The sequence below is a fragment of the Malaclemys terrapin genome, chromosome 23 (assembly GCF_027887155.1).
Source record: "Malaclemys terrapin pileata isolate rMalTer1 chromosome 23, rMalTer1.hap1, whole genome shotgun sequence".
Lineage (NCBI taxonomy): Eukaryota > Metazoa > Chordata > Testudines > Emydidae > Malaclemys > Malaclemys terrapin.
The window spans coordinates 9,425,496-9,442,601 of NC_071527.1; the positions used below are offsets into that span (position 1 = coordinate 9,425,496).

Sequence of the window (17,106 nt, forward strand, 5' to 3'; positions counted from 1 at the left end):
TCCTGGCTCAGTATAAACTCCACGAGAATGCGCGAGGTGTTTACAATGTTCATGACTGCTGTCTTGAGCTGAGCGGGCTCCATGCTTGCCGTGGTATGGAGTCTGCAGTGTTCACCCAGGGAAAAAGGTGCAAAATGGTTGTCTGCTGTCTGTTGCTTTCATGCAGGGAGGGGTGAGGCTGTACCCAAAACCACCTGCGACAATTTTTTTGTCCCATCAGGCACTGGGATCTCAACCCAGAATTCCAATGGGCGGGGAGACTGCGGGAACTATGGGATAGCTATGGGATAGCTACCCACAGTGCAACGCTCCAGAAATCGATGCTAGCCCCGGAACATGGACGCACACCGCCGAATTAATGTGCTTAGTGTGGCTGCATACATTCGACTTTATACAATCTGTTTCCCAAATTCGAATTATATAAATTCGAATTAATCCCGTAGTGTAGACATACCCTAAGACAAGACACAACAGGTGGATACAGAGAGGCAGACGGGGAGCATAAGGGAACAATGAGAGGATCCTGGTGAGCATGACAGTCTGTGGTCGCAGCCTACCAGCTGCGTAGCCGCTGTCAAGGTTTTTGCAGGCATTGTGGCAGAGAGGGGTTTGGAGAAGGGGTTGGAAAGACAATGCAGATGATGCACATTTCACATATGTGACTAGCTTGTGGAACTCCCTGCCACAGGAAGTCATGAGGCCAAGAACTTAGCAAGATTCAAACAGGGATTGGACATTTCTAGAATAACAAAACTATTCCAGGTTATCATCATTAATGATGACAAACATTCTGGAAGGGCAATTAAACCACTTGCTTTAGGGCTTCAGCTGATCGCTAGCTATTAGAGACTAGGATGAAACCTTAATGGGGGGCAGATTATCCGCCATCTGCCACTGCAAGGTCCTCACACCTTTCTCTGCAGCATCTGGTGCAGGGCCTGTTGGAGTCAGGACATTGGAATAACCCAGCTGGACTCTGGAGTCTGATCCCATATGGCAGTTCCCGTGTTCCAGGGGTGAGTGAGATGCACCATAGCAATCTCACGCTCTCTGTGAGGCATTTCAGTGATGCCTGTGGCCACAGTTTCTAAGCCAAGACCACCAAGGTAGTGAGGATCTCTAACTCCATTTACATCTCTGATCGATGGACATTTTTCCCCACTGAGCAGCCTGGGATGCTGTCTGGATGGCAGCAGAATTTCCTGCTCTGGGCCTGCAGGCTGGCAGGGAAGCAGTAACATTGCTTGGCACTAAACAGCCCTTCTCTTTGCTCCTGTAATTGTTTTATGAGCTTCTTTAATTCCAATCGTCCTGGTTAAGCCACGCAGGGCTGCCCTCTGTTCCCGGAGAGGCCTTGCTGGCTGCTAGGAGTCTGCAGCGCTGGGGAGATTACTGAGACCTGGACACTTCTCCCATTTGTGAATTCTGTGTGGGCAGACCTGGATCCTTGTGATTCTGTTCATTGTGGGTTACCCAAGTGTGATGGGTTGGGTCACAGAAACCAACTTGGGACTGCCACCTGATGTGCTGAGACTACCTCTGAGCCCATTTTCCCCGCCAGCTTGGGACTTCAGTACCCTGTCTTGTTGAGCCAGACACGCTAGCCTGCTACAAACACAGACCCAGGTCTGAACCACGTCCCCCCTAAACTGCAGACTTAACTGAAAACAGCTTAAGAAGTGCTCCTGTCTCTAGCACCCAGACACTCAGCTCCCAGTGGAATCCAAACCCCAAATAAATCCATTTTACTCTGTATAAAGCTTATACAGGGTAAATTCATAAATTGTCCGCCCTCTATAACATTGATAGGATCCTCAAGGAATCAATTCTGAAGCACTTAGAGGAGAGGAAAGTGATCAGGAACAGTCAGCATGGATTCACCAAGGGCAAGTCTTACCTGACTAACCTAATTGCCTTCTATGAGGAGATAACTGACTCTGTGGATGAGGGGAAAGCAGTGGCTGTGTTATTCCTTGACTTTAGCAAAGCTTTTTATTCAGTCTCCCACAGTATTCTTGCCAGCAAGTTAAAAAGTATGGATTGGATGAATGGACTATAAGGTGGATAGAAAGCTGGCTAGATCGTCGGGCTCAACGGGTAGGGATCAATGGCTCCATGTCTAGTTGGCAGCCGGTATCAAGCAGAGTGCCCCAAGGGTCAGTCCTGGGACCAGTTTTGTTCAATATCTTCATTAATGATCTGGAGGATGGCGTAGACTGCACCCTCAGCAAGTTTGCAGATGACACTAAACTGGGAGGAGTGGTTGATACGCTGGAGGGTAGTGGGGTAGGGATAGGATACAGCGGGACCTAGACAAATTAGAGGATTGGGCCAAAAGAAACCTGATGAGGTTCAACAAGGACAAGTGCAGAGTCCTGCACTTAGGACGGAAGAATCCCATGCACTGCTACAGACTAGGGACCGAATGGCTAGGCAGCAGTTCTGCAGAAAAGGACCGAGGGGTTACAGTGGACGAGAAGCTGGATATGAGTCAACAGTGTGCCCTTGTTGCCAGGAAGGCTAACAGCATTTTGGGCTGTATAAGTAGGGGCATTGCCAGCAGATCGAGGGACATGATCGTTCCCCTCTATTCGATATTGGTGAGGCCTCATCTGGAGTACTACACACTACAAGAAGGATGTGGAAAAATGAGAAAGAGTCCAGCGGAGGGTAACAAAAATGATTAGGGGGCTGGAGCACATGACTTATGAGGAGAGGCTGAGAGAACTGGGATTGTTTAGTCTGCAGAAGAGAAGAATGAGGGGGGATTTGATAGCTGCTTTCAACTACCTGAAAGGAGGTTCCAAAGAGGATGGATCTAGACTGTTCTCAGTGGTACCAGATGACAGAACAAGGAGTAATGGTCTCAAGTTGCAGTGGGGGAGGTTTAGGTTGGATATTAGGAAAAACTTTTTCACTAGGAGGGTAGTGAAGCACTGGATTGGGTTACCTAGGGAGGTGGTGGAATCTCCTTCCTTAGAAGTTTTTAAGGTCAGGCTTGACAAAGCCCTGGCTGGGATGATTTAGTTGGGAATTGGTCCTGCTTTGAGCAAGGGGTTGGACTAGATGACCTCCTGAGGTCCCTTTCAACCCTGATAGTCTATGATAGAGATATATGCACAACTGTTTGCTCCCCCATGTATTAGTCAATAACTCTGGGTTCAATAATAAGCAAAAAGTGATTTTATTAAGTAAAAAAAGTAGTATTTAAGTGGTTCCAAGTAATAACAGACAGAACAAAGTAAGTTACCCAGCAAAATAAAACAAAAACATGCAAGTCTAAGCTAATACAGTAGGAAACTGAATACAGATAAATCTCACCCTCAGAGATGTTCCAATAAGTTTCTTTCAGAGACTAGACTCCTTTCTAGTCTGGGTGCAATCCTTTCAGTCCTTGTTCCAGCTCAGGTGGTAGCTAGGGGATTTCTTATGACTGTGGCCCCCTTTGTTCTGTTTCACCCCCTATATAACTTTGGCACAAGGCAGGAATCTTTTGTCTCTTTGGGTCGCCACCCCTGCTTCTAAATGGAAAAGCACCAGGTTTAAGATGGATTCCAGTACCAGGTGACATGGTCGCATAATCCTGTAAGACCCCAAGCCTTCATTCTTCCCGGCCTGACTCACAGGAAAGCTTGCAAGTAAATAGAGCCATCTACAGTCAATTGTCCTAGTTGATGGGAGCCATCAAGATTCTAAACCACCATTAATGGCGCACACTTTGCATAACTACAATAGGACCTCGGAGTTATATTTTATATTCCTAGTTTGAGATACAAGAATGATTCATTCATCCAAATAGGATGACCACACTCGGTAGATTATAAGCTTTGTAATGATACCTTACAAGAGACCTTTTGCATGAAGCATATTCCAGTTACATTATATTCACTCTCATTAGCATATTTTCATAAAAGCATATGGAATGCAATGTCACACCGACCCCGGCCCCCTGTGGGTGGCAGCTCCAGGCAGGGCCGCCCGAGACGAAATGGTGCTCCAAGCAAGTAGCATCTTCTGCCCCCCCCCCCCCCCATTTGGTAAACTTTTGAATACCTTATTTCTTATTGAATTTGTAGCCCATTTCATGACTTTGATGCACAATTCACATGCATGATTGATCCCTGTCATATAAGATGATACATTTGAACACTAGGAGCTTTAAATCTGTACTTATTCATGCGATATATAAGCATATAAAAGCAAGAAAAAAGTCGTTCTGAAAGTCTGGAAGGTTCCACGAGGTTCTACAAATGTCCGGAACATTCTAGGAGATTAGTGGAAAAGGAATCCACATAGGAAATACCTGAAACATTTTACCTCAGACATTCTATTTTCCCTTTTGTCGCTAACAACAAAAACAGCCCCCCAAGCCCAGTGCCCCCCAAGTCCAGCACGCCAGGCGGTCACCTAGGTCTCCTGTCCCTAAATCCAGCCCTAGCTCCAGGCCTTGGCACCATGTAACCCGGAGGACTCAAGTGATGTTCAGGCCTCTGCCCAGGTGTCACGGGGGTTGCTTCACTCATGGCTGAGGCGCTTCCTTGTGGCTCATCCAGGGATTAGCTCACCACTGGTTTGACGCGGCGTCTTGCGGCTTCTCCGCCCCTAGTCCCAATCTCTCACTCTGTGGCATTAAAAGTCCCATTGGCGGTGCTGCCCAGCTAAGGCAGGCTAGTCGCTACCTGTTCTGACACTGTGCTGCGCCCCAGAAGTGACCAGCAGCAGGTTCGACTCCTTGGCAGGGCAGCCATGGGACTCTGCACACTACCCCCACCCCCAGCACTGGCTCTGAATGGTGTTCGGTTTTCTGGAATTAGAAAGTTGGCAACCCTACCGCGGAGGGAAATCACAGAGGTGTCGAGATGACTGTGTGAATGCAGCGCAGCTGGTTCTGGGTACTCCACGAAGCTTTTGTTCTGCATAGTCTGAGCTTGTCCTCATGGAACCATTGCTGTCACCCTGAGCAGACAAGGAACCGACCAAGCCCCTTCCCCTGCAGTGGGACCGAGAGTGATGCGGCTGGCCTCCCCATCTTCCCTTATGCAAGGCCCTGGGGGCAACGTAGGGCCAGATTTTGAAAGGTATTTAGATGTCTAAAGATGCAGGTAGGTGCCTAATAGGGTTTTCAAAAGTGTTTTTGATTTCAGTGGGAGCTAGGCACCTAGGCACTTCTGCAAACCCACTCGGAGACCCCTGCATCTGTAGGCAACTAAATACCTTTAAAAAATCTGTCTTTGCTGTCTGAGATCAGACACCCCTCCCTGTGTACGCACACAGCCATCGACATGCGCACACACACACCTGCCAGCAGCCTGGGGCCTTGCAAATCACGAGGCCAGCCCTGCCAAAGTCATGAAGAACCATTGTCATTTCTTCCTCTCGGCTGTCATGCAGCATTGCAGTGTGCTGTTAAACAGTTGATGATCCACCCCAGAAGCGGCTGTAGTTCAGTGCTGGGTGAAGTATTTTCTGTCTGGAATTTGCAGTGAGTGTGCAAAATGCCCGTGGGACTCTGGGTGAAAGATACTATGGGCCATATTTTCAAAAGTGCTCAGCACCCAGCAGCTCCCATGGTTCCCAGTTGGTCAGGGGCAGGGGAATTCTCCATTGCTTTCAGTCAGAGCTTCTGGCTCATTTCGAGCCTAACGAGAACGCCACGCCTTTGACGTGTAATGGAATGTAAATAAGTATTCCGGTAATTATTGTGATTGCTATTGTAATAGGTGACATGGCAACAGCGAGGCTGGAGAAGCAGACTGACTTCTAGCTGCCCTCAACTAGCAAGAGGCTGTTAGGGTGGCAGATATCCTGCTCCCTAAGAAACATCTGTCTCACCCATCACTGTGGTACCTGGCTGTTCAGACGTCTATACAGCCCTGTGCTCTGACCACTAGACAGCACTCTCCAAGCTCTGCTCTGGCTGTGCTATGAAGTCAGGCATTGCTGTTGGCTGTCATGGGAAGCCTGCAGGGCCACAGTGCTGCTAGGATTGGCTGGGGCTGGGTACAGACAATATCCTCTATCATTTGCCGGGCGCGTGAATGCCCAGGTGCAGCGAAGGCTCCCAGTCTGTTCTGGAGAATCCATGCGGTCCATTCCCAGCCTGAAGCTCCCAGCTCCCATGCAATTTCGGAGGAGAAGGGGCAGGTGCTGGCTGGGGCTCTGTAGACAGCAGGGCAGGGAGAGACCTGGGAAGCAGCAGAGGGCAGTGGAATAGACGCCTTATTGTCAGTCTGAAAGTGCCTCCCCCCACGTAGGGGCTTCCTGGGGGCAAGCGGGATTCTAGCTCCGGTGTATCATTCCTCACAGAGCAGTGATGGGTGCTGCAGGGTGTGGGACTTGCGTGGTGACCTTGCTGATTTCAAGGCTCCTCCTTTGCCAGCAGAGCCCGCACTCCTTGCCCCAGAGGACAGTGCAGGCGGTGCTGCTGTCCTCCCCGCGCTTCATGTTCTTCTGCATGACCGCTTTCAAACTGACGCCACGTGACTGGAGAGCAAAATAATTGTGTGTGTATGTGTGCGCGCGCGCGTGTGCATGCATGTGCGCCTCTTGTGTGCAGTGTGTGTGCAGATGTGCCTGTGTGCTCCTTGTCAGGGCAGAGCGGATTTCTGATTGAATACGGAGGCGTTAATCCAATTGCTGGCAACTGAAAAGCCATCAGAGGCTGTTCATCATATAAATGGCATTAAGAGGGCTCCTCAATCAGATTCCAGCCTTGTATTCGAATGGGAGCCAGGTCTCATTTCCCTCTATCAGTATTGTTACGTTGCCTCTGAATGACTCCAGGTGGACTCAGCTCTGGGATGCCATCAGCGGCCAGGGTGCAGCGGGTGTGTGTGTCGGTTCACAGCTTGCTGCGGCACGGTGTCTCTGTGTGATTCACCAGGTGCCTGGTCACAAAGGGGGCCAGTATTCTCAGGGGCAGCTCATGGGCCAGGCACGATTCACACCAAATCCAACCCAGTTTGGGACTGACCGGTGAAATGAGCTGGTGAGTTTTTACCCCCATCATGAAGCCATACCTACTGCTGGCTGTCTCAACAAAGAAGCTAAGATTCAAATAGGGCCCCAGAGGCAGAGCTGCCCCCAACCCTGGGTCTATGGGGATCAGGTTGGATCAGGGGTAGCCTGCAGCCATGCTGTTCTGTGCCCATGCCCATCTTCAGTCCCTAGGGCTGGAAATCAGGCCACAGGGCAAACCCCAGCAGAGACTCTGGGACTAGGACTGCCATCTCCAAGACAAGAGGCAGAAAAAATGGCCACAGGCCACCCCCACACCAACAAAAAGGATCCTAGTGCCAACTATAGCTAATTTTCCCCCAAAAGCCCCTGTGCCCACCAGCTCCTAGGAGCCCCCAACTATAGGGTTACCATTCGTCCGGATTTACCCGGACATGTCCTCCTTTTTGTGCTAAAAATAGCGTCCGGGGGGAATTTGTAAAGCACTCACAATGTCCGGGATTTCCCCCCTCCCCCGGCAGAGTGAGCGGCTGGGAGGGCTGCAGGAAAGTCCCGGGCTGGACTCCGGAGCAGCTGGAGAGGAGCTCCGCCCTGCATTCTGAGCAAGTGTCTCAGCACAAAGTGCAGCCCTCCCCTTTTGCAACTGGGAGCGGTTTCTGCCATGCAGCGTAGCAAAACGGGAGCGAGAGCACTTTGTGCTGATACAAGGGCAGCTCTCCCCTGCAACCCGGTCCGTCCGGCAGCACTGTGCAGGGCCAGGAACCGGGTTTTGTTGTGCAGGGCCAGGGACCGGGTTTTGTTGTGCTGGGGAGCGCAGCCACGTGTCCGGCTGACACAGAGCCCAACACCCTGTTCTGAGCAGCAGGGTAAGGGGGGGCAGGAGAAGGGGCAGGGAGGTTCTGGAGGGGGCAGTCAAGAAACGGGGGGGGGGCTTTTGGGGGGAGTGGAGAAAGTTTTGGGCAGTCAGGGTACAGGTAGGGGGTAGGGTCCTGGTGGGCAGTTGGGGGGGGGGTCTTAGGAGGGGGCAGTTAGGGGACAAGGAACAGGGAGTCTTAGGTAGGGGGTGGGGTTCTGGAGGGCAGTTAGGAGCAGGGGTCCCAGGAGGGGGCAGTCAGGGGACAAGGAGCAGGGGGGTAGGGGCTGGGAGTTCTGGGGGGGAGCTGTCAGGGGGCAGGAGTGGGGAGAGGGATCGGAGCAGTCAGGGGACAGGGAGCAGAGGGGTTTAGATGGGTTGGGAGTTCTGGGGGGGGCTGTCAGGGGGTGGGGAGTGGTTGGATGGGGCGTGGGAGTCCCAGGGGTCTGTCTGGGGGTGGGGGTGTGGATAAAGTTTGGGGCAGTCAGGGGACAAGAGGCAGGGAGGCTTAGATAGGGAGTGGAGTCCTGGGGGGCAGTTAGGGGCAGGGGTCCCAGGAGGGGGTAGTCAGGGGACAAGGAACGGGGGGAGGGTTGGGAGGTCAGGGGGGGCGGGAAGTGGGAGGGGCAGGGGCGGGGCTCCTCCCGTCCTCTTTTTTGCTCGCTGAAATATGGTAACCCTACCCAACTATCCCCTCCCAGGAGCTCCGGCCTCCACAACCCCATTCCCCACTCTTCACTCCTCCCTGCTGGTGAGCCTCGCTCCTGGACCCCAACTCCAAGAGGAGCTGCCGAGGTTTTGGCAGGTTGAGGGCCTGGCCCTCGGGGTAGGACTCAGCAGGTGCTAGCCCTGCTCCCAGCAGTAGCTGCATAGCACTAGGGTTACCATTCGTCCGGATTTACCCGGACATGTCCTCCTTTTTGTGCTAAAAATAGCGTCCGGGGGGAATTTGTAAAGCACTCACAATGTCCGGGATTTCCCCCCTCCCCCAGAGCGGCTGGGAGGGCTGCAGGAAAGTCCCGGGCTGGACTCCGGAGCAGCTGGAGAGGAGCTCCGCCCTGCATTCTGAGCAAGTGTATCAGCACAAAGTGCAGCCCTCCCCTTTTGCAACTGGGAGCGGTTACTGCCATGCAGTGTAGCAAAACGGGAGCGAGAGCACTTTGTGCTGATACAAGGGCAGCTCTCCCCTGCAACCCGGTCCGGGCCAGGGACCGGGTTTTGTTGTGCTGGGGAGCTTAGCCACGTGTCCGGCTCGCACAGAGCCCAACACCCTGTTCTGAGCAGCAGGGTAAGGGGGGCAGGAGAAGGGGCAGGGAGGTTCTGGAGGGGGCAGTCAAGAAACGGGGGGGGGCGCTTTTTGGGGGGAGTGGAGAAAGTTTTGGGCAGTCAGGGTACAGGTAGGGGGTAGGGTCCTGGTGGGCAGTTGGGGGGGGGTCTTAGGAGGGGGCAGTTAGGGGACAAGGAACAGGGAGTCTTAGGTAGGGGGTGGGGTTCTGGAGGGCAGTTAGGAGCAGGGGTCCCAGGAGGGGGCAGTCAGGGGACAAGGAGCGGGGGGGGTTGGGAGTTCTGGGGGGGAGCTGTCAGGGGGCAGGAGTGGGGAGAGGGATCGGAGCAGTCAGGGGACAGGGAGCAGAGGGGTTTAGATGGGTTGGGAGTTCTGGGGGGGGCTGTCAGGGGGCAGGAGTGCGGAGAGGGATCGGAGCAGTCAGGGGACAGGGAGCAGAGGGGTTTAGATGGGTTGGGAGTTCTGGGGGGGAGCTGTCAGGGGGCAGGAGTGGGGAGAGGGATTGGAGCAGTCAGGACAGGGAGCAGAGGGGTTTAGATGGGTTGGGAGTTCTGGGGGGGGCTGTCAGGGGGTGGGGAGTGGTTGGATGGGGCGTGGGAGTCCCAGGGGTCTGTCTGGGGGTGGGGGTGTGGATAAAGGTTGGGGCAGTCAGGGGACAAGAGGCAGGGAGGCTTAGATAGTCCTGGGGGGCAGTTAGGGGCAGGGGTCCCAGGAGGGGGTAGTCAGGGGACAAGGAACGGGGGGAGGGTTGGGAGGTCAGGGGGGGCGAGAAGTGGGAGGGGCAGGGGCGGGGCTAGGGCGGGGCTTCTCCCGTCCTCTTTTTTGCTCGCTGAAATATGGTAACCCTAATAGCACATTAAATCTTGTCACTGGTAGCCAGCATGGCAGTGTGAAAACCAGGCAGGTAGCAGCCCTACCTGGGATGCTGGGGGTTTTTGGGGAGCTGCAGAGGAGTGGGCTTGCTCTGGGGCCTCACTGAGCTCCGAGATAGACTGTGCTGCTGCCCGCTGAGCTGCACTGACCTGCCAGCTGCAGTCTGTTCTCATGGGGCCCTGGCTGTATGCGCCAGTCCCTCCAAGAGGCCACTTGTCCCCACGGCTCAAGGTGCTGTCGCTGCCTGAGTGTGAGGAAGAGGGTTGTGAGCAGCAGACATAGAACATGGCACCTCTAAAAGCACAGGCCACTAACTGCCCAGGCCCTGCTCCGTTATCCAAGGCTGCAGCCGGCTCCCCAGCCTCTATGTGGCTTAGCCACACTGGGGGGAAAGGGCCATCCAGAGTGGTGGGTTAGATAAGCACAAATCCCGCCTGCAGGCAGGGCCATCCAGAGGATTCAGGGGGCCTGGGGCAAAGCAATTTCGGGGGCCTCTTCCATAAAAAAAGTTGCAATACTATAGAATACTATATTCTCGTGGAGGCCCCTGCGGGGCCCGGGGCCTAGGGCAAATTGCCCCACTTCCCCCCCTCCCCCCGGCAGCCCTGCCTGCAGGAGCCTGATGCGCTGATGGCAGGAGCCAGGGCTGGCTCCAGGCACCAGCTTGCCAAGCAGGTGCTTGGGGCGGCCACTCTGGAGAGGGGCGGCACGTCCAGCTATTCGGCGGCAATTCGGCGGACGGTTGCTCACTCCCGAGTGAGGGACCTCCCGCCAAATTGCTGCCGCAGATCACGATCGCGGCTTTTTTTTTTTTTTTTCCGCTTGGGGCGGCCAAAACCCTGGAGCCGGCCCTGGCAGGAGCAGAGTCATCCAGGCTCACACTGTACTGAGGCTGTTGGCTGCAGACAGAACCTATGGTTCCCTCTAGCCCAGGGGTCGGCAACCTTTCAGAAGTGTGTGCTGAGTCTTCATTTATTCACTCTCATTTAAGGTTTCGCGTGCCAGTAATGCATTTTAACGTTTTTAGAAGGTCTCTTTCTATAAGTCTATAATATATAACTAAACTCTTGTTGTATGTAAAGTAAATAAGGTTTTTAAAATGTTTAAGAAGCTTCATTTAAAATTAAATTAAAATGCAGAGCCCCACGCCGGACCGGTGGCCAGGACCCAGGCAGTGTGAGTGCCACTGAAAATCAGCTCGCGTGCCGCCTTCGGCACATGTGCCATAGCTTGCCTACCCCTGCTCTAGCCCAATCCAAGATGCAAGTTCTCAGCAACATGCTGGCTGGGCCTGCCTCGATGCCTCACTGCATCACTCTCGTAAATGTAACAGCAAAGGAGAAAACCCCAGCCCCGTTGGGACAGATCCGCCCGCAGGCCTGCTGCAGCTTCGGCTAGAACAGAGAACTGAACAGTCAACAGTTTAGAGAGCAGCTGGCAAGGAGCCTGCACACCTCCCCCATCCAGTCCCAGCAGGGTAGATGCCTAGCTGGGAGCGCAGACCCACTGGCCTTTGAGCATACAGCTGGGAATTCTTTCAGTGTGTAATTCCAGCTCCCTTGGTAGTCAGGGCATGGATGGCTTCCTTAGACAAGCACACAAACCAGTCCCTTCCTGCCTGTGAAATACAAACCAGAGAGGCAGCCCCCTTCTTTGGGAAACTCAATTAGCACAAGAAAGAGGCTTTGATTTAAAGAAACTCCAAGTGAGTGACAACTCCTAATCTGAGGAGGAGTAATTTAGGGAGGTAGGGGAGTGTGTGCCTGTGTGAGAGAGACAGAGAGAGCTTCACTGCCATCCATCAAAGGAGGATCAGGGTGGTTTAAAGAGCCACTGCAAAGATAAAGATCTAGTCCTATTTTTCCTAGCTCTTACCTTGATCGTGACTATTGGTTCCAGCTGTAGAGTAACACTATCACCAGAGAGCGTGAGTAGGAAATAAAAACTGCATAAAACCCAAGACCATACGGGGCCCAGAGTATAACCCTGTGCATGTCATTTGCACTGGCACATCCTGGGTGTGAAATGCACCATCTCAGAACGCCCTTCGCTCTGGTGTCAATCACTGCACAGGGCGTAGGCAGTAATCAGCCCTGTGAGGCATTTCACAGTGAATGCCAAACATTTAAAAAAGGGGCTGCTGGTTTGGAAGGCCCCACCTCGGGGCCTGATTTGTAGGGATGCTCTGCTCAACCCCCAAATCTCCAGCTGAAGCCAAGGGGAACTGGGGGTTCCTAGCTTCGTGTGTAAATCAGGCCCCAGGTGTTTCAAGTCAGGCTCTGAAAAAGGGAATCACCCCAAATCCATGGCAATTTAAGCCTGATGTTATAACCCAGGCAGCCTTGAAGTCTGAATCTGATGTTTGTTACTGTAATTAGCTGGATGGGAATCCTATTTAAAACAATTTCAACCTGAGATAATTAAACAGGATGAATTTGACGAGTCTAATTTACTTTGCTGCTGATTAACTTTGCTTCGTTTTGCACTTCACTCAGCTGGGAAAGTGAAACAAAATTGGTGCTGCCAATGCAAGTGATTTTATCTTGAGTCTCATGGTATTCATTGTTCTTAAAGCTCCAGCTGCTGGAGTCAAGTGATCATGTGAGAATATCAGCTTTTATTTTAAAAAAATATTTCTCTCCCTCATGATTGAGAAAATCTTGAAACTGTGACCCGAGGGTGATCTAAATGTCCTCAACCAGACAAAAAAATGTCCCGAAATTTCATTTTTTTAAAATCCCAGACTTGTAAAGCCAATCTCGTGATTTTTGAGAGCTGATTTATGAATGCTGGAGGCTTGGCCATTCTGCAACATTGCTCTGATTCACTTTGGCCCAGATTATTAAAGGTGTTTAGGCAGCCAACTCCCGTTCTAAGTTTCACTTCCATTATTCCCGTGCACTAGCCCAGCAGTTCTCAGACTTCACTGCACTGTGACCCCCTTCTGACAACAAAAATGACTATACGTCCCCACACCACAAGGGGTTCCACCAAACTAAATTGCTTGGGCTTGGGCTGCGGGGCTCAGGCTTTGGTTTTCTGCCCTGGGCCCCAGCGAGTCTAACGCCAGCCCTGGCGACTCCATTAAAATGAACTCGCGACCCACTTTGGGGTCTTGACCCACAGTTTGAGAACCGCTGCACTAGCCCAAATGACAAGGGATTTCTAGGTTCTTAACTCTGCCGAAGCAAAGCTCTCACTTTGCCAAAACAAAGATCCTGACTGGTCCCACTGCAAACAAAATCCATTGCATGGGAATTTTCCAATCTGTTAACTTTGTTTCCCCTTCAAACCACCCCTAAAGCTTGGGCAGAATGTATTTGTATTTACATTTGGAATCACCTTCATGTTAGATCAAAGGAAAGTAATAAAATAAGAGAAAAAAACACAAAAGTAAAGTCCTCTGATGCTTACTCTCTCTCTCTCTCTCTCTCAGAACACTTGTGCATGTGTACGTGCAATTTCTGTAACAGTCTGCACTGATCAGAGCACAGAATGGCAGCAGATTCTCTAGCAGATGGCAACAAATGCCAGAAAATTTTAAAGGGGCGGCGCACAGAAAGACAGAATCCCATTGAGCGCGTGGTTCCCAAACTGCCAGGCTTTGTGCTGATGCAAACAGTGTTTGAAGGGAGATAAACCTCCCGTTTCAGGGCATTAGCTGACCTGTAACTGGTCAGACTTGGGATGAGCCCTCCATTGGGGCAGATTACCCCACATCTGCCTGCTTCGGGATTCTTGCACCTTCCTCTGCAGCAGGTGTGGGTGAGGGGTCACTGCATTCGATAAGCAAGCTCCCCTGAGGTTTATATGGCCGTACATAGGGAGAGCAGTGTGCTAGTAGCTGATAGTGCTGCTCCGTTGGAGAGCTGGGTGAGACAAGCTGATGGGTTCTCAGCCCAGCACCGATGCTTAGCCCTAGGGCAAAACCCAGGCATCTATGTCTTGGAATGAACATCTGTGCAGCATCTAGACACGCATCTATGCTGGCAGCAGAAGCAGGACAACAGGCCTCCAGGGTGGGAGCTGCCTGCTAACTGCCCTCCCTGGCAAAGCGACTCCCCAGCTCGCTGGGCCCTGGAGTTGAAGCTCCAGAGTCTAGCTCCACTGCTGATTCTGGTGTGTGTGCAACAGTGGGAGTCTGTTGCTCCTGTTGTAGCCAATGTGGCTCAGATACCAGCTCCAAGGGCCTCCCCTTCGGCAGGTGAGCAGGGCTCTTGCTGTCCCTGTGTGGGCTGGCAGGAGTCAGTGAGTGCCAGGGCCGTGACAGGGTGTGTGTGTGCTGGGGGAAGGGCAGTGCACCAGCCCTGACGGATCCAGGCAGCAGTTCCCCCCGTGGCAGGCAGGGAGTGCTGGCACAGGCAAAGGGTGACCCAGGTCTGTCCTGTTTTGCAGGCTGAGGTACATGGTGAAGCAGCTGGAGAATGGCGAGGTGAACATCGTGGAACTAAAGAAGAACCTGGAGTACACAGCTTCACTGCTAGAGGCCGTCTACATTGATGAGACCAGGTAGGCTGGGGTGTGCCTGCCTCATAGTGCCCCCTGGGGACACTAGGGGGTGCATGGGGGACACTCCCTCCTGGGGAGGATGTATAGGGGATGGGGTGCCATGCTGACAAGTGTGGGTGGGATGCATAGGGGATGAGATGCTGTGCTGATGGGGCATATGGAGGGAGAGTATATAGGGGATGGGGTGCTGTGCTGACAGGGGTGTGTGGGGGGGTGCATAGGGGACAGGGTGCTGTGCTTTAGGGGTGTGTATAGGGAACAGGGTGCTGTGCTGCCTGGGAGATGGAGGGGAAGTGTATAGGGTGTCAAGCTGTCCTGCAGCAGCTCAAGAGCATGAGTACCAGCCTGTGGGCAGACTGTTAAGAACCAGGACACAACCCCCAAATTATTTGAGAGTTCTGTGCTTAGATTTCACCAATCAGTTATCAAGTATAAACTCCTCAGGCAATGTAACAGCCTAACCTCGGAGTCACAGACAGTCCCCCTGCGTACTCTGATCTGTCTTGCCACGCAGGTGAGCCTGTCTTTGTGACAGATGTTCCCTTACACCAAGGATCACAGCAATAGTCAGGTTGCTCCCAGTCCCAAAGAACCAGCCACTTACCCCAGGTCAGTAGCACCTTAGATCTCACACCAAAGACAAGACTTGTAGCCAATCCTATAATAAACTATATACAGATTTATAAACTAGGGAAAGGAAATAAGAGTTATTTCACTGATGATCTACAACCCATCCTGGACAATGATCCCTCACTTTCACAGACCTTGGGAGGCAGGCCAGTCCTTGCCCACAGACAACCCGCCAACCTTAAGCATATTCTCACCAGCAACCACGCACCACACCATAACAACTCTAACTCAGGAACCAACCCATGCAACAAACCTCGATGCCAACTCTGCCCACATATCTACACCAGCAACACTATCACAGGACCTAACCAGATCAGCTACAACATCATCGGCTCATTCACCTGCACGTCCACCAATGTTATATATGCCATCATGTGCCAGCAATGCCCCTCTGCTATGTACATTGGCCAAACTGGACAGTCACTATGCAAGAGGATAAATGGACACAAATCAGATATCAGGAATGGCAATACACAAAAACCTGTAGGAGAACACTTCAACCTCCCTGGCTACACAATAACAGATGTAAAGGTAGCCATCTTACAGCAAAAAAACTTCAGGACCAGACTCCAAAGAGAAACTGCTGAGCTCCAGTTCATTTGCAAATTTGACACCATCAGATCAAGATTAAACAAAGACTGTGAATGGCTAGCCAACTCCAGAAGCAGTTTCTCCTCCCTTGGTATTCACACCTCAACTGCTAGCAGACCACCTCACCCTCCCTGATTGAACTAACCTCGTTATCTCCATACTGATTTATACCTGCCTCTGGAGATTTCCATTACTTGCGTCTGATGAAGTGGGCATTCACCCATGAAAGCTTATGCTCCCAATACTTCTGTTAGTCTTAAAGGTGCCACAGGACCCTCTGTCGCTTTTTACAGATTCAGACTAACATGGCTATCCCTCTGTTCTTTAATATGCAAGCTCATATGTCCTTTTGGGCTAACCCAGGCTAAGAAGCTGGGGATCTTTTGCCTATCAATCCTTGCCTCTAAGAGTCCAAGCAATATAAAAGTTACAATTCCTCCTTGTTAGCACTTTTTATTTCTTTCCCCTTTCTGCATCGAGTTGTATATTCAGCTGTTGGGAGGAATTCACTTGCATGGCTCCTCTTCATGGTGGGGGAGAGCGATCAGCAAAGCCTTTTGTCCTCTGATGCTCGGTGTTGATGGGCCTCTGTCAAGGCTGATCCCCCTCTCTGGCATTTTTAGTGCAGAAGGTGGGGGCCCGCAAGGATTCTAAAAATTAATACTGGCCACTCCAGGCTTGTATTAAACTCCCAAGGTTACAGCTTCTCTCTGATCTTGGATGGGTAGATGCTGCTACAACCCAAGTGCAAAAAAACTCCTTGGGACCCAGAAAGGTGCACTTGGGAAGTCCTCCCTGTGGGGTACCCTCAAGCCCTTTCACCCCCCTCCAGGGAAGAGCTGAGAAAGAAAACAAAGGAAATCAGCTGTTGCCACCAGCTAATCAAACAACATATGCACAAACCTCTTAGGGACACAAAAATCCAATCCTGTTCTTAAAAAAGGTAAATTTTATTAAAAACAAAAAGAAAGAAAAACATCTCAAACTTAGGCTAAGCACCCAAAATAGCTTTCTTGAGGTTCAGTTTAAAGGTTACGAGCAAACAAAAGCATCTGGGGTTAGCACAGAGGAGTCCACTAGCCATAAGAAATAAACAGAGCTAAACCTAATCGCGTCTTTCTAAACATTCCTGATCTACTTACACATTTGGGGGTTCCAAATAAATAGTTCTAGGTATGATCTGATGATCTACGATCATACCTGGCTTAAAGCTTCTCATAGCATAACTGCTCACTGTTCCCCTCTTTCCCAGAGAACAATAACAGAGACAAAGGGGAAGTTTTCCCCCATTTTAAAAAGTTATAGCCTTCCCACTGGCTCTTTTGGTCAGGTGCCCACTCCCTTTCCTTTACCTGGGGGACTTTGTTAACCCTTTACAGGTAAAGCAAGCAGAGAACAGCCACCAAGA

General features: G+C 51.7%; 1 protein-coding gene across 4 annotated transcripts in view; it reads left to right on the forward strand.

Annotated features, from left to right (window-relative positions):
• Nucleotides 1-17,106, forward strand: part of PDE1B (phosphodiesterase 1B) — a 154,712-nt gene that overhangs the window by 114,476 nt on the left and 23,130 nt on the right. For all 4 annotated transcript variants that reach the window (XM_054012752.1, XM_054012751.1, XM_054012754.1 and 1 more), the window contains one exon: nt 14,364-14,477. In XM_054012752.1, the coding sequence (XP_053868727.1) occupies nt 14,364-14,477 (114 nt within the window). The remainder of the gene's footprint in view (nt 1-14,363; nt 14,478-17,106) is intronic.